Here is a 23586-nt window from a genome sequence, read left to right on the forward strand (position 1 = left end):
TTGAGAACCTTGCGTTCAATTTGGATGTTTTAAGCAAGGGAAATGAATTATGTGCTGAGGAAAAGCATATGATCCAGGTTTACATCCGGTAGTTCTCTTGCACCACTACGCTTCTCTAGAATTTCTGAGCTTATTTTCTGAAGAAATGTGTTCCACTTGCCAAGAGCAAAAAATTGAAAACATTAAGCGATAAAACTTGCATTTGAACCAAATGCTATCCACGGCTGTGAGTGAGTGAGTGAGTGTGTGAGTTATGGCATGTCTCGCAATTATAGTTATTCTTGTGTACTTAAGTGCTGCTAGATGGCTGCTACAAGCTACAATAATGTTACTCTGATAACTACTACAACGACACAACATCAACGCTATACTGACGCTTGATGCTTGATGCTATAACGATGATACAGTGATGTGTCAAGTGATGCTGCTATGCTTTCGCGCTATTTTTGTTTTATATGCTCGAAAAATCCATTACATGATAGACTCTACTTAAAAGGTCTATAATGGCCCCATGAATCGCTTTATGGAATCTCCAATCGTCTTAAACATGTAGATAGAAAAACAGTAGAGTAAAAATAACAAACCTGAGGCCATCAAATCCAAATCTTGTTACAGATTTTATTCCCGAGAGATCCAGGGTATAGATTACCTGTCGCATGAAAAGACAATTGTTTCATCATTTATATGTAACAGAAATAATAATAGAAGGTAACGTTCTTTATAAATTTGTCTTCCGACATTAGTGAGACAGCGATTGTATCAACTTATGCAACTTGGGTGTGTCGCATGTCGCAGACGTTTGCGGCTTTGGTGGAACCCACAAGAAAGGATATAGATTTGACAGACCAAGGGTCATTCATCACCCGATCCTGCCACGACTAAGGACACGACTCTGCACAGTAGAGCTGCGGCTCCTATATCCACTCGGCCATCCATCCCTCAATATTCAACATCATCAACAATAATAATGTATGTCATTGTGTCATATTGTAATGTGTGACATTAACTGAAATATGTAATGTTGAGATATATCTATTCCCCTCTCTGGCAAACCATTCACTATAATTGAATCTGAGATTCGAACCTACAACCCTCTGATTCTTGTACTTACGAGTCACAACTCGTTCCCCCTCCGAACTTATAAATAGAAATAAGTATAGCTGAAACTATTAAAGCAGAAGTGTTTCTCGCCATAATCATTCCTTATCTGAAAACATCCAATCTTTAAGGCGATAGATAATTTTTGGTTTTGTCCGCTATAAAATCCGGTTATGATTTATATTCTGAGAATGTCACTATTGTCCGGATTTTAACGGAAGATAAATGAAAGCGTCAAAACTATAAAGACAAGACTGTCCAGAGTAATCTTTTCTTGTCTTAACTATGTCACCAAGGTGCTTGCACCTTTTCCTCTGTCTGAGATGCAGCAGAAACCCTTGTCATCTGGCCCCCTTCCCACAAAGTATTCGTAGAGCTAAGGCGATCGTAACTCCAATACTGTAACACAGACGATCGCTTTGTGGAACCGGGTACTGGTCAATTTGAAATAAGCTAACAAGAAACTTAACTAACCGTATCTACTGTCATAAACGACTCGTGGTTTATGTACAGCTATTACAACATAACACATACCCGTCCTTTCAAGGTGGCCGTTGCATCAAACTGTGGTGATGTAAATTCAGCAGGGATCATCACGCCTTTTCTGACCGGTACAGTGACAGTAATTCGATACATTTCTGGGAATCAAAGAAAGGAAGTATTTGCAAAATATCCAACATAGCATTCAGGAAAAGAGGAGAGTCGCTGACATCCTTTTGTTCGACAGAGATCATGAATCTTTATATCGGACAACACGGCGTTTGATGCAATTACACAAATTAATATTCTCATTTATTTTGACTTGGTAAATGACACCTTTATGTTTTTACTTGGGTCTACCTCTCTCGTTCGTATTTCCAAATTGTGAAAATGGTCTTGAATCGTCAACAAGAGTGAGTGAGTGAGTGAGTACGGTTTACGCCGCTTTCAGCAATATCACGGCGGGGGACACCAGAAATGGGCTTCACACATTGTACCCATGTCGGGAATCGAACCCGGGTCTTCGGCGTGACGAGCGAACGCTTTAACCACTAGGCTACCCGGCCGCCCCCGAATCGTCAACAGAGAGAGTCATAGCGATGGTTAGAATAACGTAATTACACTATCGTGTGATTGCTGATAGTTTTTACACCCATGCTTTTTAAGGCATGTTGATATCGTACTGAAAATGATAAGACTGGGTCATTCCGTCATGTACAAACCATATCACGCTTAATTTCAATTAACCCCGAATGGCAATGGCGTCTTTGTTTAAAATGAAATCATGATGAGATGCGAAATTAAGATATTTTAATCAGATCAATCCAGTTTACAGGTTGATGATCTTTGTTGAAGAGGTTTTTCCCCAGATTTGTTGAAAGGACACATTTGTCTGGATTGTAAGACGTTCGTTGAACTGAACTCAACTAACCGTATCTACACTCATACTCATACTCATCCGCATGCTTGAACAGAGACACTCTGGTTTGGACAGATGTGCCATGAACTATCAATGACATAGGACATAAAGAAGATGGCCTAAGAAGTAGTTTTAATAATGTATGAGTGAACCACTTAGGTGCTTTGTGGAAGAACTTGGTAACCTTATCTGCATTACCATTAGAATCATTATTTACAATAGCAATAAAGGTTCTCCAACAACAGGTTATGCCTTTTGCCCCACCTACACACGTGCATACTTCAGGCCTCCTCGAAAATTTCCCTCTAATGACTCGTTTCACAATTATGGTTAGTTGTGCGGATCGGAGAGTTCCTTTGAAAGTTATATGACAAGCACTAAATATTTAATTTGACAGTGTGACGTCAGTGTTTGCAACACATTAAACCTGTTCAGTGGGGCAGCATATTATCCAAGCTTTAAGCCCGTAGTGCTCTTAATCTTGCATCCCCACTGCACCATTATCTAACAAGGAAGGCGTATCAATACCATGATTTGGGGACTGAATGGCCATACTCGGGACACATTGATAGAACTAGCCAACTATCCACTAGCCGAACGCAGTAGATTACGGTTGGGCTGTTCAAGTTCAGTTCTACCAGTGGTGCATTTTCATGATATGCTCTCTAAATCAGGATGTGATGGTGAACGTACATCCTACTTTGGTCTTTTACCATCGAGCAATGATTGATTGGCATAAAGAGACCCAAGCGCATTGTTATATGAAACCGTGCATGAAGCGCTCCAATTACATTATACTATATACCATACATGCTGCATATGGGTCATAAATGCGTTATTAACAGTCATAGATATCTGAGTCAGTTTGCCTTGTGATTATTATTCCAGAGACAGATGGAATCAATACCAGCATGCTTCTCGAAGCTAAAGTTCTAAAAAGCAGGCCTCATTAAGACCCCGTGATAAATCTACTAAAATCAATATTCATAAAACAAATTGCGTCTCAAATCGTTAATGGGGGGATGGTGAAGCCATTGAGATCATGAGACCAGCTCTTTGATTTAAAAGCACATACACAACGGCACCCTGACCGTAGCTTCTAGCCTTCGATTTTCTATCTTCACCACAACGGTAGGCTTGATATGGGGAAATAATGAATCGACAAAGCTGCAACTTGATGATGTCGTATATATGACGACGTTATTTTTGAGAGGGGAGAGTCTTGTGAGTTGTTCCACATAGATGTAGCTGGGCAATGTATATAAACGCTGTAGTCGAACGATCGCATCCCAAATCGGGAGAGATATGATGATCAGTTTCGGGAGAAAAGATACAAGTAATCTAAGTGAGGAATGTAAGAATATGCGGTAAATACCCACCTGTGCATAAAGTGGACCGGATTCTATTGAGGGTGTCATTATTATTTCCATATATATTGCGTTACCTATTTAACGATGCACACAACTTTTTAATGAAAAGGTTTTCTTTAGCTTTACGCTGCATGGCACCAGCAGTATTCATTTACAAGAAAAGGAATATCTTAAATATTATGTCCTTTACTGCTACGCATTTGTCGAAGTGAGCGCTTAAGGGGGTGTACTTTATTTTGGGGTCTTTATTTGTTGTTTATGGACGCGCATTCTGTCCGTAAAGCACTTAGTTTGTCGAATCTATTCTTCAGGACATCCTTGGCGTATAATAACATAAATAATATGTTTTGCGGAGCTGTGCAGTGTAGTTTTACGCCGTCGTTAGCAATATTCCAACAATATCACGGCGGGGGACTCCAGCTATGGGCTTCACCCATTGTACCCTTGTTGGATATCGAACCCGGGTTTTCGGTGTGAGCGAACGTTTTAACCACTAGGCTACCCTTTTGGTAATGTATATGAATTACTCATTTTGTCAGAGTGTCTTCTTTTAACAGCGATCAAGGCATGTACCCACTCAGTATATACTCAAATCAATCCTCAAAGAGGCGACTAATGGGATCGCGTGGTCAGTCTCGCTGACTTGGTGCATGCATTTCACCGTATCCCAAAAGCGATGATCGATGCTAATGACTGGATTGTCTGGTGAAGATTATTTACAGACTATCGTCATATGGCTGGAATATTGCTGAGTGCGGCGTTGAACAACAAATAGAACAATTATCATTACCGCCATTGTTAATCTTTCACTACTGCCCCCTTGTATTCCTGTTTGCATTCCTAGTATCTTCTTATCTGTGTATATGAATATACTCTCCTGTGTGAGCGCAACCAAACTGTATCTATATGTATTGATTCGATCATAATGAAGAGGGAAGAGGTAGCCTCGAAACGTAACAAACACGTTTCATTTCTTCAAGAAACAAATTGTCAATTATTTACGTACCAAGGCTTGTAGTATTATGTAATTACAATATCACAATATGGGCTAGAGACTCCATTTCGTAGGCTTTACCTTTCTCCATGCAAGTGGCATTATTGGTATCCAGCTTAAATCCCTCCAAACACGAACAATAAAAGCTTCCATCTTGAGACTGTTCACACAACTGACTGCAACCAAGGTTCTCACAGTCTGAAACAAGACAACCACGTGTTTTACATTTTACAAAACTGGGTTAATCAGAACAAAAGAGAGTAGTTCTGATACTGATCTGAGCAAATAACATTTGAATATTTAGTATGAGTAACCTAAAATGTTTTGCAATGGGTGCCGAAGAGAGTTTGAAAAAGCGTGATATGGTTACTTGATTATTGTTATGAACGGTTGGTGCCGTAACACACACGTTAGGTTCATACGGTTAAGTCAGAATAGAGAAATAATGTAGTGGAAGTAATAATAAAGACAGAAGATAGAGAGAATAGCTTGGATGAACATTTGACAAATGTACGCGTGAAAGACGATAAATCGTTCACGGATTAGTATCAGTTAGTGTCCCTTTCAGATAGGTTCCATTCACCTGACAGCTTTCCCAAAGCATCAGTAAATTACTCCACATAATATCCCAATGTATTGATATTTGTAGGGCTGTGGAGTTTCGTTACTACATGTTACCCGTGACAATCTTAAAATCACCCAGGACACAAACAGCTTTATACCTTCATATCACTTATTCTACTTGTTGTGATTAGCTATTGTATAACACAACGCCAAATCATTGATGATGTTTTCTTGCAGTTGTTTAACGTTTTGTACTTCCACCTCTGACGCTGATAACAGGAAATATGTTTTACATTTGTATCAGTTCCATCTTAGTCATGACGAGCATGAGTGAGTGTGTGAGTTGGGTTTAACGCAGCTTTTAACAGTATTCCAGTTATATCACGGCGTGTTACCTTAATGTGTGAGGAAAGCCCGAAGTGATGCAGGTCTCAGACGTTTACCACTTCGGTGAAACCCATGAGCACGGGTATGGTGTTGACAAACCTATAAACATAATCGGGGCGAACCGGGATTCGAACCCACAATCATAGGTTTCTGGCGTGCCCAAGGGACGCAACTCTGCACAGCAAGTCGCGGCGCCTTAGACGACTGGGCCCCCCGTGCCCCCATGACGAACATGAAATATTAGGGGTCTATTTTATTCCCGAGTCATAAACGAGATGTTTTTGGAAAAGTAATAATACATGGATATTTTGTAATGCGCTGTAGGCCATCCGTTGACGGATGCTCAAAGTGCTGACACCATTATTGCCCCGGCAATTAATCAGTGTGCATTCGATTCACTATCTCAGCTCCCCAGGGAGTATAGAACCCAAGCTGCATAATAACCATAACCATATCCTACCAGGTACCCTTTCACTGCTGAGTGAGGCATATTTTGAACAGCCTAAGGAGATACCACATGTGCTACACGTTCTTGTGGGTGGGGAAAGACCGAAGCCCCAGACAATCTCAGTAGCCAAGCTGCCGACAACGGTCATCCATCCAACCATTCTCCGTGACACGGGTTGGTTAACTTCACCTGATTTGTGACCTGTGTGGTGTACACAGGACCACATGTCATCACAGCACATATCAGTGTGTTGAAACATAAAACCACTAAAGAATGAAGGTCTATCCTATATCTAATGATCGCATTGTACATACTGTAAACTCATCACATGGAAACGGCAGAGGTATATTGGCTTCAACAGAGGCCGCTATTCTTTCCCCAAATATCTCATTTGTAACTTCGGAGTAGAAATGATCCCTGCTACCTCATGCTCGTCGTGACTGAGATCGGGCTGGTACAAATGTCGTGACTAGCTACTGAACAGTTGCCTTTCATCAATGCTTGGTCTGTCGAGGTTTGTCTTCAGGAAACAATAATATATAACGGTATTTCTCAAGTTTCAAATGATCGTGGCAGAAGCCAAGAAAATGGGGCTCCGAGTGCTGTCATATCCCGACAGTGGGGATAACTGTAATGTTAGTCTGTCACTGGTTTCTCTGGTCCAGATTAACACCACTGACAAACTCATTCACCCATCCCGCAATTGAACACAGAAACGACCACCTCGTTCACAACTCTAGAATCCAGGTGTTAATTCAGACCATGATGTACAACGAACTTTCCTGATTACGAAAGTCTCACTGTTCTTATAGAAATACTGTTTGACAAGACAACCAAAACAAGGCACGATGTACCAAGTCACTGATCATATTATTAGTATGAGAATATTCCTCCAAGGAACGAATGTTTCCTTATCATGCTGAAGTTTCAGTATTGAGAGTTCATTGCTGAAACAATGTTGAATAGGAGCATATGAATACCGGAGGCAGGTATTCAGCTCATAGCCAATATGACGGAGGTTACGGAGGCCAGTATGGGTTAAACTACATGTATCATAATCTGTACCATCCCAAAATGATAATTTTGACTACCATTCATATTCCAGGGTAGACACTAACCCAGTTTAGTCACTATAAAACCGAGGATGATTCATACACTCCATTTTAGTTATGTATGCTAGTCCTATAGGTACTTTTTAACATTGCTACATTTTAGCTGTGACGACTAGACTAGTGAAATGTCAATGTTGCATTACTCTACGGCTTAAAAAGCAAATGAGAAGGGAATATTGAAACTGCATGAACCCGAGATAAAACGTTATCCCTATATCCCGATAGTACGAATTAAGAACTCACATGCTACAAAGTTGCATATTGCAAAACTGAAGTCAGTGAATATTTTAAATTGGCATGCATCCATTAGCGACACCACTTCACTAGAAACAGTTGTGTGTATGCTTTGTGAAAAGATGGTGGCCACGAAGTGACGGGTGTTACCGATAGAGTAGGACATGCTTACAATATCGCTAACACTACAGTGATTTTATAAATGTCATTACTAGTTTGCCTTTTGCGCCCAATGGAATCTGTTTCGGCAGATCATCAATACTGAGTGTTCTCTGGCGTAGCGTTTTGAACTAACAGGGAGATACCTTGGCGGGCAACTGAGATGAAAGTGTGCCTTCATCCTTCATCCAAATTTATTAAGCAATAGCACAATGTCAGGAGTTAGATGTCAGGCATTGGAAGTATTAGCTTAACAACACGCAGGAAAGATACAGATACAGGGTGCTAGTACAGTGTAATGTTATGAAAAAGCATTAATGCGACGCAGATTATGAAGTGAAATGAGATTACAGCAGACAACACATTTAGCAAACGCTCGACAAACACATAGACACGTACGCATTTGTATTAAAACTTGTTTGCAACAACTTAGCTGCAGCACCAAATCTCTGTAGCTCGTCTGATATCTATGTATCTTGGGAATGCTACATCGATGTCTACAGCACTAACTGTAATTGCTATATAAGAAAACGATATCTATAAAGGGGTTTTGTGGGTAAAAACTTTTGAAGTACCGGGACTCTGACAAGGATCGGGTCAGCTACAGCTTATAATGTATTTCGAATAAATATGAATACCATAAAGTTTACTGAACTAAGACTTCCATTGTTTGTTGTTCAATGCAACGATGCATTTTAGCAACGACCTACAGGATCAGGATACAATGATCAACTCAACCAAGTAATCAAGTCTGACTAGGCGATCCATTAAGTCGTCTCTAACTATAAGCAAAGGTTTCACGGGGCCAATTATCGGGAACAACAGTAGTTAAATATCGAACTGGTTTGTTAATATGGCTACCATACTGGGACCATATTGGAAATAGGAATCTCTCGAACATGCAAACGTGTCACTCTATTGGTCCAGTGGTTTCAGAGTTAACACACAGCCGATGGAGAAACGCATCATGACACATGCTGGACTGGTTTTATAGACCAGGTGCACTAAAAACACATAAGTGCGCCACATGGTGATCAGATATGAAACCAATAAGTTAGATGTCCATGCAAGAGATTCCAAAGAACAATAAATGGTGAAAATCCATGTTCAGTATTGTGTCTTACATCACTTCCAGATTGTTGTCAATTTGGGGAATATCATAATAAATGGATGTTGACTCCCTTACTATTGACATCTGATTTGTCTGTAAATTGCAATTTCGAACTCTTTTGATATCCGTTTTTCATCCATCAGTCTCATAGTAGTGGGACCTCTTGTGAGTCATCTCAGACTTTCTCGATACACTGGTTTCGTACATATGTGGGCAAATGTTTCGAAAATTAATTAACAATTAACAATATTGTGTTGAAATTTTAGTTTAGAAATGAACCCAAGGTAATTTTAGTCGTTATCACATAACCATAAGATTGATCAGTTGATGATATTTAACTTGGATTGTAAATTGAACTTCATTCAAATCCTTTTAAACAGTCTCAAATCAATACAAAAATAACTGTATCAAATTTTACCACTGACCGATTTGGATGGCGATCAACTTGAAATTCCTTTGACATGACCTGTATCAGTTGGTTAAACTCCATCAAACATCTATCTCAATTGATAGAAAAACAATATCTGAAATGTTTTGCCAGATCATATTTAGCCTATGAGCTACCTGACATCGAGCTTGACCATTCCTTCATAGAAACGTGGTGACGGTTTAACGTGACGGCAGACGGACGACGGACCCATTGTATAAGCTCCTCTAGTCTACGACCGATGAAGCTAATGATGACTGTTTTCGTTATAAATGACACATATGACACCCAATGAATAATATAAACACATAGACAAAATATTTCAAGAAGAGTAAAAAAGGCGCCGCGGGTGATCATGACAGCTTGAAACCAAGCTGCCAGTGTCTCATTAAAGTCTTACCTTCGTGCATAGGTTCAACTGTAAAAGAATGCGTTAATGGGAGTGAAATTGGAAATGTGTAACTTGTTGACTGACAAAGACATGGTTTAGTAATGAGCCTTGATTTGATGTATGAACATAATCCTGTCACCACAACCGGTCTTGTTTGGTTTTGTGATACTGGAATCAAAATCAGGATTAATGTATTATTAGAAAGTGAATAGGGTTTGGATCGCTTGCATCAGCTACAGCAGGACACCAAATATTTGCCTCATAACCATTTGGGGGAATCGAACCCGGGTCTTCAGTGTGACGAGCGAACGCTGTAACCACTAGGCTAAACCGACGCCTCCTATGTATCTGAAGGAGTGGTAGTACTTTGATTAGATGTGCAACAGGAATGATACCGTAATTAAACATCTATCCAAATTATCCAACACTGTAAGCGGGTATGGTATTATGTCGTTTTTATTCATACTATGGCAATGGGACGAATGTTTAACTACTAGGTTGTCCCATCGTCGCTTAAATACTTGGAATCACAATACGTTGATAACTAATGTGTGACAACAATGATCAGTTATCAATATTGATGAATGTATCATTACACTTAAACTTGATTTTTCAGCACCCTGATTTATGAGTATGAGAAATGATCACTTTTGTGTGATAGCACAGGGCTGTCATTTTCTCTGAATTATCCATTTATATAGTGAGTGAGTGAGTTGAGTTTAACGCCGCTTTTAACAGTATTCCAGTTATATCACGGCGTGTCCGCTTAATGTGGGAGGAAAGCCCGTAGTGATGCACGTCTCAGACGTTTGACACTTCGGTGAAACCCGGGTACGGTGCTGATAAACCTAGAAACATAATCGGGGCGAACCGGGATTCGAACCCACAATCATAGGTTTCTGGGTTACACAAGGGACGCAACTTTGCACAGCGAATCGCGGCGCCTTAGACGACTGGGCCACCCGTGCCTCACCCCCCTCCCCACAATATAAATAGATTCCGAGGACTAACTAATTAGTCCATACACCAAATACGTACCCACACAAGGTTTCCCCAAAACGTAACAACGTAACAACTTAATATGTATCGTTAGAAGAAGAAGTATCACACTAGAACATCCACAAAATATGACAAAGGATCATGCTATCAAATTAGTAGAACGTTGTGCCCGTGCTTAAACGAAGAAATACACACAGACTGTTGTGGAATACACACACACAAAGTGTTCGACAATGTACTCTACACAAATCCTAAATAAACCTTAAATGTTAAAATTTCTTGATGAAAAACTTGATTTCCAGTTAGGTTTTACAATGACGAGGTTGGAATGAAAGAGAATAAGTAATTACACCGATGTCTTTACATCCGCATTGCAACGTTTGCATTAAATCAATGTCCTAAGATACGTTTGAGATGAATTTGAAGTAAAAAATTAATGCAAAATTGTTACTTTTTTATTCATTAAATAACATGTAAACTACCTTGTGTATATATACTGGCGGAAACAAATAAGAGAACACATGGTATTTCAAATAAGGCAGAGATGTAAATGTCTGTACTTCGGTCATCGCCAAAAAATCTCGAGGAATCAACTTCTGATCATTGTTAACAAGGTTTCGATCATTGTTAAACAATATCCAGTCATCACAAAACCATCTTCGGCCATCGTCAATCTCCAGTCATCGTCAACAATCTTCGGCCATCAAGAAACATTTCCCTCAATATTCGGGTCACAATGAGAAACCAAGCCAAACAAATGTTTTTTTAATATGTGTCTCCTTATTTCTTCCCACCAGTATAGTTTCAACGTATCAGGATCGACAGGATCATTTTAACATATTTAATTTAACTAATCTATAAAGTCAGACAATTTAATTGTATCACGTCTATAAATAGTTTTTTACAGAAAAACAAAAACAATATTTTTCTCCCATATGCTTTACCATATCCCTACCTTGATGGAAGGGTCTATCCGTCTTCAGGTGACACTTGCTGCCTTCATAGCCAGGTGGACACTCGCATGTATTCACCAGAGAACCATAGAAGTATCTGCAGGAGAAACACAACAATTGTTTTGCAGTTCGATGTATTCGTAATTGAATGTGTCTGCATTCAGGTTAACCCTTAACTCGACATACGTCGGTTAAGGCGAAACAACGTAAGACAACGTAAATCTCGGTCTTTTACCGCCACTTTGCTAATTTCGGATAACTCGACCAATTGTCCAAGACAACTCGAAATAACGATCGTGAAGTGTCACTGTATTGCATACAAATACAACTATAGAAATTCAACGACAGAGACTAATCAGTCTCCATTATCTCCCGAAACAGATTCCCTTGGTCATAAAAGACAAAATAGTGATGACAATTATAGAAATGGCTCCCTTGAAATCAGTGATGACAACAGGTGTTCAGGGTGAGCATGTCCTTCTCTGCCGCTAGAACATACTACATCAAGCTTTATTTGAGCCTAATGGTCTCAGATTCCATTACCTGACTAATTAATTAGACCCGATTAATTTCAATTCACCACACACGTACACGATCTGGGGATAGTTTGACAAACAATCCTGGATATAACGGCATATTGGTAAATAACTGCTGCCTACGCCACATCGAATAATTACAGGTCTCAGATGCAGATGCCGCCGGTACAAGCCGTTTTGACAGTGTACCCAGAGATATCTCCCTTGGGACTAATAAAGGCACCATCGTCTCGTAGACCGCTAAAGTACCGGTACATAATTTGAGGCTTAAGTGATAACATATTGATCAACATATGTGCCATTTAATGTTTGCGTGGGGTTTAAAGGGTTCACTTAGATGTGATAGTAAACACGTGATCTTAACTTTTCATCAGTTGCCATACTTCTGAGAGAACCTGTTTGATTAACAAGCCTGTAAAACACATCAACAGCGATCCTCCCTACTCAAATAAAAACGTAGTTATATAGAAATGTGATTGGAAAACTAAACTAGACGCTCCAATTTCACTTCCTGGATCATTCTGGTATTTGTATTTTCATCGATAATTAACGTAACCGCTTTGGACAACCCCCGTCGTAAAGTGCAACGTGCCTGAAAGATTGGCTCGGTGATGGCAAGTAAGCACTGACTGTTCATACGTACTTAAACAGATGCTCCAGCAAAGTGGCAGTTCCAGCACATGATTTATTCATATCATTCAAAACCAACCTTGTTTGCTTTTTGTAGATCAGTGGAACAATTAATTATTACTCCAATTACACAAAGACAATTTGTTTTCACACATGGTGCAATTTAGAAATTCTAGAGTTAGAGCACATTTTCTTTTTGAAGCAAACTGATTTGTAATTTCTGCATTTTTTTAATTGAACAGGTCCGACTATGGTAATACTCTATATATTATGCGCCCTTGCTGATGGAAAATCAGGAATGCTCTACCGGAATTTTACTAATCTTGTCCACTGAAAATTAAGTGAGGTGAGGTGAAATGGGGTTTAACGTCGCGTCCAAGATTATTGCACTTATATAGCGACGTGCATGCACGTGTATGTGTGAGTGTGGCTGCTTGTACTAGTCAGGACGGATGCCGATTTATAGTCCTAGCTCTCTGAGGTACCATGCCGCAATTTAACATGAATACCCCACTCAGACACAGTATACTGACTCCGAGCCGACCAGTCCTTGTTTTAGCCCCTTAATGCAGAGCGCCAGACAGGGTAACAACAAGTACCATATTTTAACGTCTTTTGGTATGACGCGGCTGGGGATCGAACCCCGGACTCTCCGCTCTCCGGGCGAACGCTCTACCACGACGGCGGTCTGAAAATTAAGTGTTTATGCATATAATTTTGTCTATTTCGTCTCTATTCCTGCGTCATGTAACAAGCATTTACTTCTTATACAAACTGAGTGGCGGGTACTAACGGTAATGCAGGACATGGTTACACTTTAAACGAACTCCTCGAGTCATCACTGATTTTCAGTGATCCTTTCATATAATTTTCATCACTATATTTCATTTTAAGCACAGGGGAAGAACAGTATCGGCACAAAATCAAGACCTGTTATTCGCTGGCGTTGACGTTATATATTTGTATGTCATTGTAATAGAAATACTTGTATCATATATCATATTAGATTATATTTGAATCATCCATATCTCCATTACACAAACGGTAAATTCGATAGACAGATAATTTCATCATTATACATTGATTGCCCAACTATACATTTATCAATTTCAGTTGTGTTTTTTGTTACTACCTGGAATTTGTAAATTCATTTAGTGACTATTTGTTGGCACAATATGAGTAGTACCTATCAGATTATTCGTTTCAGTTAAACGAGTACGGCACACAATCTCTAGCACGGATTGTTGTGGTGGTGGTGGTGTGTGTGTGTGTGTGTGTGTGTGTGTGTGTGTGTGTGTGTGTGTGTGTGTGTGTGTGTGTGTGTGTGTGTGTGTGTGTGTGTGTGTGTGTGTGTGTGTGTGTGTGTGTGTGTGTGTGTGTGTGTGTGTGTGTGTGTGTGTGTGTGTGTGTGTGTGTGTGTGTGTGTGTGTGTGTGTGTGTGTGTGTGTGTGTGTGTGTGTGTGTGTGTGTGTGTGTGTGTGTGTGTGCCACTGAGATACCATGCCGCAGTTTAACATGAATTCCCCACTCAGACACAGTATACTGACTCGGAGCTGACCAGACCTTGTTTTATCTCCTTCATGCCGAGCACCAGACAGGGTTACAAGTACCATCTCTTAACGTCTTTTGTTATGACTCAGCAGGGAATCGAACACCGAACCAGACGCTGTACCACTAGACCACGGTGGCGGTCTTTATCAGAGGAATTATACGTTTTCATTTTAATTGAACATTTCTTACAAGACTGACGTTTCTACTGTTAAATGGATTACCAAATTTACATTTTTGGCTTGTTGCGATACAGACATGAAATGTACAGTAGTCTGTGGTTACTGAAACGGGTACAGTGTGAGACAACATGATCAACCTAGTCACCGAGCCTCACCCCCGATCTATCAAGTCAAATCTTACGACCAGGTTTCTGGGAATCTATTATGACGCTGGATCCCCACGGGGCTCGTCTAAAGTGATATATCGAGGTAAAATAGTGATACTTCCGGATTCAGGCGTATGGATTAACGAGGTTTCACAGTACATATTTACTGTTAATGTGAATATACATCTGTCGCAACTGTTTCAACATTATTACTAAGCAACATATTTAGTTTGCTCCCATAAGTAGATTGAGCTCTATCTAGATTTAGATCCCGCTGTTCATGCCTATAAAATAAATGGTTTACTCTGCATGTGATTGTGTAAAAAAAAATTCACGTTTTATGATGTGTCATTTCGAGCTCCCATAACTCTGTTGGAACGAGTTACGAATTATATGGCAATCATGACAACGCATACAAATGCAAATCCCTTTGTTCTGTCAGGTTTTCGAGTTGCAAAATTGTAAAATCAGAACATGTTCTGTTTCTGTTGGTGTTGTTATCGTGTTTACACAATTTTGTTGTTCTTGATTAACGCCGCACTCCGACAAATTCCAGCTATAGGACGATATGCATATAACCGTCATACTTCAAATTTCTCTACGTCACTTGCTTGATAACGGTGTTAGTACCTACACCGAAAAGTCGTATTCACTCTAATAAAGAAGTTGTATATTATCCTTGGAACTATCCCCCTTGGTCATCATGCCAACCTTTATGACAATTAAAGAAGTTATATGACAGCGGGTTGAATATAATCGAATTTGGACCAGACAAAGAATACAATAAATAGAATGCAAGCCTGTTGGTAAATCTGACAGTCTGTCTCATCCGTGTCTGTCTGTCGACTCCCCTATGGCAGCCCACCTCTTCTCGACCATCCATCTTATATCCCCAGCCGATAGCGCTTTAACTTCTACATCTACACGCACATTCCTTACAGTACATTGCTAGTAATGTTTGTACGCTGGCAGTCACAAGATTGCTGATCCTCATTTTTGAAATCTCAAGTCTACTCTTTGTGCCATTATGAATGCAGATATTACTATACGCAGTTCAATACCCTGTATATGTAATAGATGTTATCACAATAGTTTTGAGCAGGTGTTGGCCAAAAATCGTTTACAAAATGCGATACGCTCGTTGTTCTCAAATTAAAATTAACGTTTGTCTCGTTTTCCGTTGTGAATACTGTATTGTCATTTCAGAAATCCATACAGCAGATACATGTCAAGGATACATGCAGGATTGCATCAGCAGACATAACGGTGCTTGGTTTCCGTCAACATGACACGATAAATTAATAAAACGTCAAAGTAAGTCTTGAATTGATTGCGTGTGTTGATAATAGAATTATAGACATTTCCTGGGATACTGTGGCAAAGTGGTCTTAGGCCACAGGTTTGCATGTCAGTGGTCACAGGTTCGAATCCCAGATGTGTCCTTGTCACACGCTTTGTGTGACTCTCTGTGGAAACGCTAAACGGAACACGTCCCTAGAGCCCTTTCTCGTCGAAGACACCGATTATTGAGGATCAAGTTGTTGCAATGTGTGACCTTGGCCATTGTGGGTCAAACTGCTCTGTCGGCCGGGATCGTTGCTCACACTGACAACCATTGGCTTGCCTGTTTAACAGGCAGTTTGAATATTGTTGGGCGCGACAGAAAACAACGTTCGAGCAATCCTTTGTATGTCAGCATCATAGTGAACTAGAGTAGTAGTTACAACGGTCGCTCGGCACGAGCGGGCTCCACTCCCTTCAGTGGTTCAATATGTGAAGCCATGTCTCTTATATTGCCAGCTAGAATTATGAGAGAACTTTATGCTAGATTTTTGAATGACATTTGCAATTTTTTTCCGATTCAGTTCTCCATTGTGACTATTACCAAATGTGACCGTGTATTTCATGTGAACAATTGACTTGCATTTGCATGTGTTTGTGACGTGTGCCACCGGCGGGGCAGGATACACTTCTTTTTCGCGAACAATTGGTATCATCACTATTTGATAGTGGTTCATAAACACATGCTCATAATGTAGTAGGAATCGTACAATCGACATTTCTAATTCTCTTGCATTAACAATTCACATTTGTGAATATGGAATGGGTTCAAACAAAATTACAAACATCTGAACATCATGACATGAGTGAATGACAGTATTGGGCACAACGCCAGTTTGAACGATATTTGTTTGTTTGTTGTTTAAGCCCGCATTGAGCAATATGCTATGTATATAAAAGAGGCCTGTAAATAATCGAAACCATGCTGTCGATGAACGATGACACGAAATAAATCACCTAACAGAGAATGACTACCAGATCGATTTAATCGACAGAGAAGGTTGCTGGGATCTATTTTAACCGCAATCCCCACGGGTTAACGACTTCGATGAATCCCATAAAAAATGAATGTGATGCTTACAAACAAAGGATCTCAATCGTTGCGAATTTGGGTTTCCAATCAATTATCATCAGACCCTGGCACCTCTAAGGGGAGCAACTCTGTACAACATCTCACTTGTATTTAACAGGTCATGGAGACAAGGCTTAACGAAACTACTTACATGTAACCTAAAGTGCAAGAGTGCAAACGCGCTACTGACCTCCTTAGGAAATGAATTAGATGTGCTCGTGAACGATATCTTTGATCTAGAAATCGTCTTTCGGTAACTGTATCTAGCGACTCTTGGCAAGGCAAAATATGTTTATATCTTGTTTCGAATATGTTGGCCCTTCGTATTTTGACCGTTAAACAGATCTAAATAAGTGATTATTCTAAATTATACACAGATTAACCGTACACCGATCCGACCTCATTTCAGAGTTGAATAGTAACCTTGGTTTGACAGGTTTTGGACAGTATATCAGTTGTATTGAGGCATGTCTTCTCAATATGGGAGGAAAACCAGGAAGGATGGAAGTGAGAGAAAGATGTTATGTTCGTTTGTTTGTGGTTGAGTAAAAGTATCTTAGTCTTGGCTGTTAGTGCATGTGATTGGGGTCCGCGTATCGTTTGATAATTCATCTTTCTATATTATATCATTGGAAAGCTCAACATCGCGTTCGTATTTATTTGCACCACATTCAAGTTTTTTTAACTCTGAGTTAAATAATTCAGTTGCAATAGAATTGGAAGGTAATGGTCCATACATTACACTACTACTACTACTACTACTACTACTACTACTATTACTGTACATACTGTAGACGAAGCTATCAGGATCTACAAAAGGACCAATGATAAGCAGAAAGCAGGCTGCTGTGCTTAAGGATGAACTTACATAGATAGCTGTCCAATAGGGTCCTGTCTCACATTCAGTTTAAAAGTGTATGCTTCAAACAATAAAACTTGTCAATCCCATGTCTTATTCATGTTCGGGTGGCCCAGTCGTCTAAGGTGCCGCGATTCGCTGTGCAGAGTTGCGTCGCTTGATTGTGGGTTCGCTTGATTGTGGGTTCGAAACCCGGTAAGCCCCGATTATGTTTCTAAGTTTGTAAGCACCATACCCGTGCTAGTGTGTCTCACCGAAGTGGGACTTGCATCACTTCGGGCTTTCCTCCCACATTAAGCTAACACGCCATGATATAACTGGAATACTGTTAAAAGCGGCGTTAAACCCAACTCACTCACTCACACACTCACCCTTTATTCATGTTCAACCATTAGTCTTGCGAGGTTTTACAATGAGCTTTTACTTTGACGTAAAGGAGGATAAGTTAAGCCTCGTTGACTTCTTCTTTATTTTGATAACAACTTCCTGTACAATGGTAATGGTCCACTACAGGTTTACAAGCGTGAAACTTCATCTAAAGTAACCGTTTGTATAAGGTCCTGTTTTTTGATGACTGAATGTCCGAATACAGTCTACAAATGAGGCATTCGTGACAAATTGAAACATGTTACCCTTATGCTTAGAAGCATTTGTCACACGATACATGTGGCTAAATTAACGACGCGATGTGAATATCGTGAATTATGCCTTCTTCCTGTCCATAACTCATATATAACATTAAAAAAGATCTTTGAAAATATCTTTGAGTTACAGCTGTTCTGTGATTTCCAAAGCATATGGAGCTCCATCCATCAGGACACTGATTCTTGTATGATAAGAATACCATATTTTAAGAAGGGATCTTAGCCCCAAACAATGTAGCGGCTCAAGCAAATGCACATGTGAAGGTTCCATTGGTCTTTTACCATTGCACAGTTCCATAAGTGGGTCGTAGGAATGTTGGATAGCGTCATTCTTCTGTGACGGAGTTATTAACCAGATGGGAGAAACACGCGTCTTTCGACCGACAATAGGATAAGCAGAGAATCTTGGGCAACTCGCACGCTTTCAAGATTGATTGTTAAAAAAGGAGGTTAGAGCACACACATTAAGGGCCATGTAGAAACGTGTTGTCTTTTTAAATATCTGTTTTCTCATTGTCCATTGAGACAGGTTTTTTCCCTGGAGTTGACGTTTAATACCCAATATGTAATCTAATCACAGTCAATGGGGAAAATGTAATTAAAAAGACATGACAGGAGTTGGTAAAAAGAAACTTGACACCAATCTGATGGTCGATTCATTTGGTCATCATGATCATATTCTTTGTCTGTTCCTTCTTCATGTGTCGAAAAATAAAAAAACCCATTTTTTTCTGACTCAATGACTATTTTGATAAGAAAGCTATATGGAAAGGGTTTCAACAAAATCGTAAACATCTCCTACGTCGCCATGTGAGAGAATGCGTGTGTTGGGTAACAACGCCACTCTGCGTTAAACTATCAGTATATTTGTCTGTTTGTTGTTTAACGCCACTGTAAGCAATATTTCAGCCATATTTTCGGGCGGTCTGTAAATTATCAAGTATGGCCATTCCAGTGATTAACACCGTGAACATCGATCTACGCAATTGGGATACATCCACTAAGTCAACGACCCAGACCAACCGATCCCGTTAGTCGCCATTTGCAAAAAGCATGGTTTGCTTGAAGACCATTTCTAACCCGGACCTACTCGGGGGAGTCAGTTTGTAAAGTACCTAAACATTTAAAACACATTACAAGTTGCCTGCTTTTTCGTACTATAATTTGTTTACGTGTTTAGTGGGGCTGTACGATATATATCTTGTTAAACACTCAGTTATACCCATTTCCATTTCCATGAGTGTTAATGAGTTGTAAACCTGGAAAACCCATCTGAAACCGAAAACAGTGTACATAGTAGTGTTTCTACCGTGACAGCTCAGATGTAGTACAAGTTCGAATCGTAAATAAAAGATGTATTAGGCTTCGTTTGAAGAAGCTGAATATGTGTAGAGTGAGTGATAGGGTGAATGAAAGCATCATTGATATTGTAAGTGATTGGGTGAATGAAAGCATGAGTAATGGTGTGAGTGATTGGGTGAGTGATAGGGTGAATGATAGTGTGAATGATAGGATGAATTATAGTGTGAGTGATAGGGTGAATGATAGTGTGAATGATAGTGTGAGTGATAGGGTGAATGATAGTGTGAGTGATAGGATGAATGATAGGGTGAATGATAGTGAGTGATAGATGAATATTAGGGTGAATGATAGTGTGAGTGATAGGGTGAATGATAGGGTGGATGAAAGGGTGAATGATAGTGTGAGTGAAAGGGTGAATGATAGAGTGAATGGTAACATGGGTGAGAGAGTGAAGGATAGAGTGAATGATAGAGCTAATAGTAACATGAGTGATAGAATGAATGTTAACATGAATGATAGTGAATGACAGAGTGAACGTTAACATGAGTGAGAGATTGAATGATAGAGTGAATGTTAACACGAGTGAAAGAGTTAATGTTAACATGAATGAGAGAGTGAATTATAGAGTGAATGGTAACATGAGTGATACAGTGAATGATAGAGTGAGTGATAGAATAAGTGATAAAATACACGATAGCGTGAGGGATAAAGTGAATGAAAGAGTGAATGTTATCATAAATGATAGTGTAAATGTTAACATGAGTGATTGGGAGAATGTTACCATGAGTGAAAGAGTGAATATTAGAGTGAAAGGTAACCTGTGTCATAGAGTGAATGAAAGCGTGAGTGATAGAATAAGTGATAAAAATAACGATAGCGTGAGTGATAGAGTGAACGAAAGTCGCACCAACTCTTTTTAAGCAATATGAGAGAGCGAGCGAGCGAGCGAGCAATGTCAATATTTCAGATATATCACAGTTGCCTGTATCATAAGCGACTAACAACGAGGAACATTCATAATGACTATGTGTCCGTCAAAGAGAAGAATGTTTCTAGGTTTGTCAGCACCATCCCCGTGCTCGTGGGTTTCACCGAAGTGGTAAACGTCCGAGACCTGCATCACTTCGGGCTTTCCTCCCACATTAAGCTGACACGCCGTGATATCACTGGAATAATGTTAAAAGCGGCGTTAAACCCAACTCACTCACTCACTCACTCACTCAAAGAGAAGACAATGGGGCATATGTTTGCATGGTCATAATACATAGACAATGTTTCAATATATGTTTGAAATGATAAAGGGAGTGCAACATGTTGTCTCTGTGTTAAGTGGAGCACGCGAGAGACTGTGTATGAGTGTACAATAGAAGGATTTTCGCTGCTATAATCATATGAGACACAATGAACTTCCTACTACCGCACACGATTTATATACATTATTAAATTATGATATATCGTATTAAGTAAGTTATATTTAGAAGACAATGATACGTATTCAAACAGTTTTATGGGACAACAGAATGAGGCATGTTACAGCCACACAGGTGTGTTGTATATTTTGCAACATCACTGGTCGTTCTAAATAAAGTTACATTTATTTAACTGCGAAATGCCTGGATAAGGGTATAGCTGACGAAGTTGGAGCTGTGAAGTTTTAAGGACCCCAATATATATATTAGAAACCTGCAATAGAACATTCTCGAAAGTTAATATTCATAACAGTATTAGAAATTTATATACATACTGATAATGTGCTTATTTAACTGCTTCCATATTCGAAATTACCCTTCGACAAATTGAGTTCATAGATGCTTACATAGATGCTGACATAGATGCTCATACAGACGCTTACATAGTTGCTTACATAGATGCTTAGGTAGACACCAACACAGATGCTGACATAGATGCTTACATAGATGTTAGCATATATGCTCACACGGATCTTCACACAGATGCTTACAGAAAGGCTCGCACAGATGTTAACACAGATACTCATACATATGCTTACATAGATGCTCACACATATGCTTACATTGATTAACACATAGATGCTCACATAGATGCTTACATAGAGGCTTAGATAGACACCAAAATGGATGCTTACATAGATGCTAACATAGATGTTTACATATATGTTTACACAGATGCTTACATAGATGGTCACACAGATGCTTACACATGCTTACATAGATGCTGACAGATGTTTACATAGATGCTTACATAGATGCTTTCATAAATGCACAGGCAGATGCTTACACATGATCACGTAGATGCTTACATATATGCTTACATACATGCTCAGACAGATGCTTACCCTTGATTACATAGCTGCTTACATAGATGCTTACACAGACGCTTACATAGCTGCTCACATAGAGGCTCACGCGGATGTTCACACAGATGCTTACACATGCTTCCATAGATGCTGACAGATGTTTACATAGATGCTTGCATAGATGCTTACATAGACGCTTTCATAAATGCACAGACAGATGCTTACACATGATCACGTAGATGCTTACATATATGCTTACATATATGCTCAGACAGCTGCTTACATAGATGCTTACACAGACGCTTACATAGCTGCTCACATAGAGGCTCACGCGGATGTTCACTCAGATGTTCACACAGATGCTTACATAGGGGCTCACGCAGATGTTCACACAGATACTCACACATATACTTATATAGATGCTCACACAGATGCTGGCATAGATGCTGACAAAAATTCTTACATAGCTGCTTACATAGATGCTTAGATAGACACTAACATACATGCTTACACAGATGCTTACACATATGCTCACACAGATGCATAGACATGCTTACATAGATGTTGACATAGATGCTCACACAGATGTACACAGATGCTTACATAGAGGCTCAAACAGATGTTCACACAGATACTCACACAGAAACTTACATAGATGCTCACACATATGCTTACATTGATGAGCACATAGATGCGCACATAGATGCTCACACAGATGCCTACATAGATGCTTACATAGTTGCTCACATAGATGTTTATATAGACACCAACATATAGGCTCACACAGACGCTTACACATGCTCACATAGATTCTGGTATACATGCTTACATAGATGCTTACATAGATGTTTACACGGAAAAGCGCCAACTAGCAAGCTCTCCGTTGTCCTCAAAGCTCAAAATACATTCTCTACGTAGATTTCTATCGTGTTTTAAACGAATATCTACTTCCACACAGCCTCTGAATATTGTAGTAACAGCAACTTTGCATTTTGAAGCCTATATTTGTACATGCATTTATTTAAATATGCAAACAGACAATGACTGTTAAAGAAGTACTTTTCTAAAAATATTAGGTTCCGGTGTGTTCAGGCTTCCGTCAAATCGACAGTTTCAATCAGAGGGGGTTTAATATGATTGATAACCTCGAGTTTGATTGATTGATCGAGTACTTTTCAAGTTCATGGAAGAATAGATGTTTATATACAGCAGCGTTTGCGCAAATGCTTTGACAAGATACCAAAAGAAACGGGCTTAATATATATGGACAATCCAAGCATGTTTTAAAGCATCTAATCTCTATTGTTTCACAACAGTCAAGTGGAACAAATATAACGTTCTCCAATTACTCGTCCTCTTCGCACATGGCAATATTCCAGCAATGCTACAGTTGAAGCCCGTTTCA

At 39.6% G+C, this 23586-nt stretch overlaps 1 protein-coding gene across 3 annotated transcripts in view; it reads right to left on the reverse strand.

Moving 5' to 3' along the window:
* LOC139480100 (uncharacterized) overlaps positions 1-23586 on the reverse strand; it is a 109813-nt gene that overhangs the window by 59564 nt on the left and 26663 nt on the right. For all 3 annotated transcript variants that reach the window (XM_071263117.1, XM_071263115.1, XM_071263116.1), the window contains exons 3-6: positions 11649-11743; positions 4943-5059; positions 1633-1736; positions 585-649 (exon numbers count right to left, since the gene is read on the reverse strand). In XM_071263117.1, the coding sequence (XP_071119218.1) occupies positions 585-649; positions 1633-1736; positions 4943-5059; positions 11649-11743 (381 nt within the window). The remainder of the gene's footprint in view (positions 1-584; positions 650-1632; positions 1737-4942; positions 5060-11648; positions 11744-23586) is intronic.

This window comes from Haliotis cracherodii, unplaced genomic scaffold (assembly GCF_022045235.1).
Source record: "Haliotis cracherodii isolate W230 unplaced genomic scaffold, xgHalCrac1.p SCAF_4, whole genome shotgun sequence".
NCBI classification, from domain to species: Eukaryota; Metazoa; Mollusca; class Gastropoda; order Lepetellida; family Haliotidae; genus Haliotis; species Haliotis cracherodii.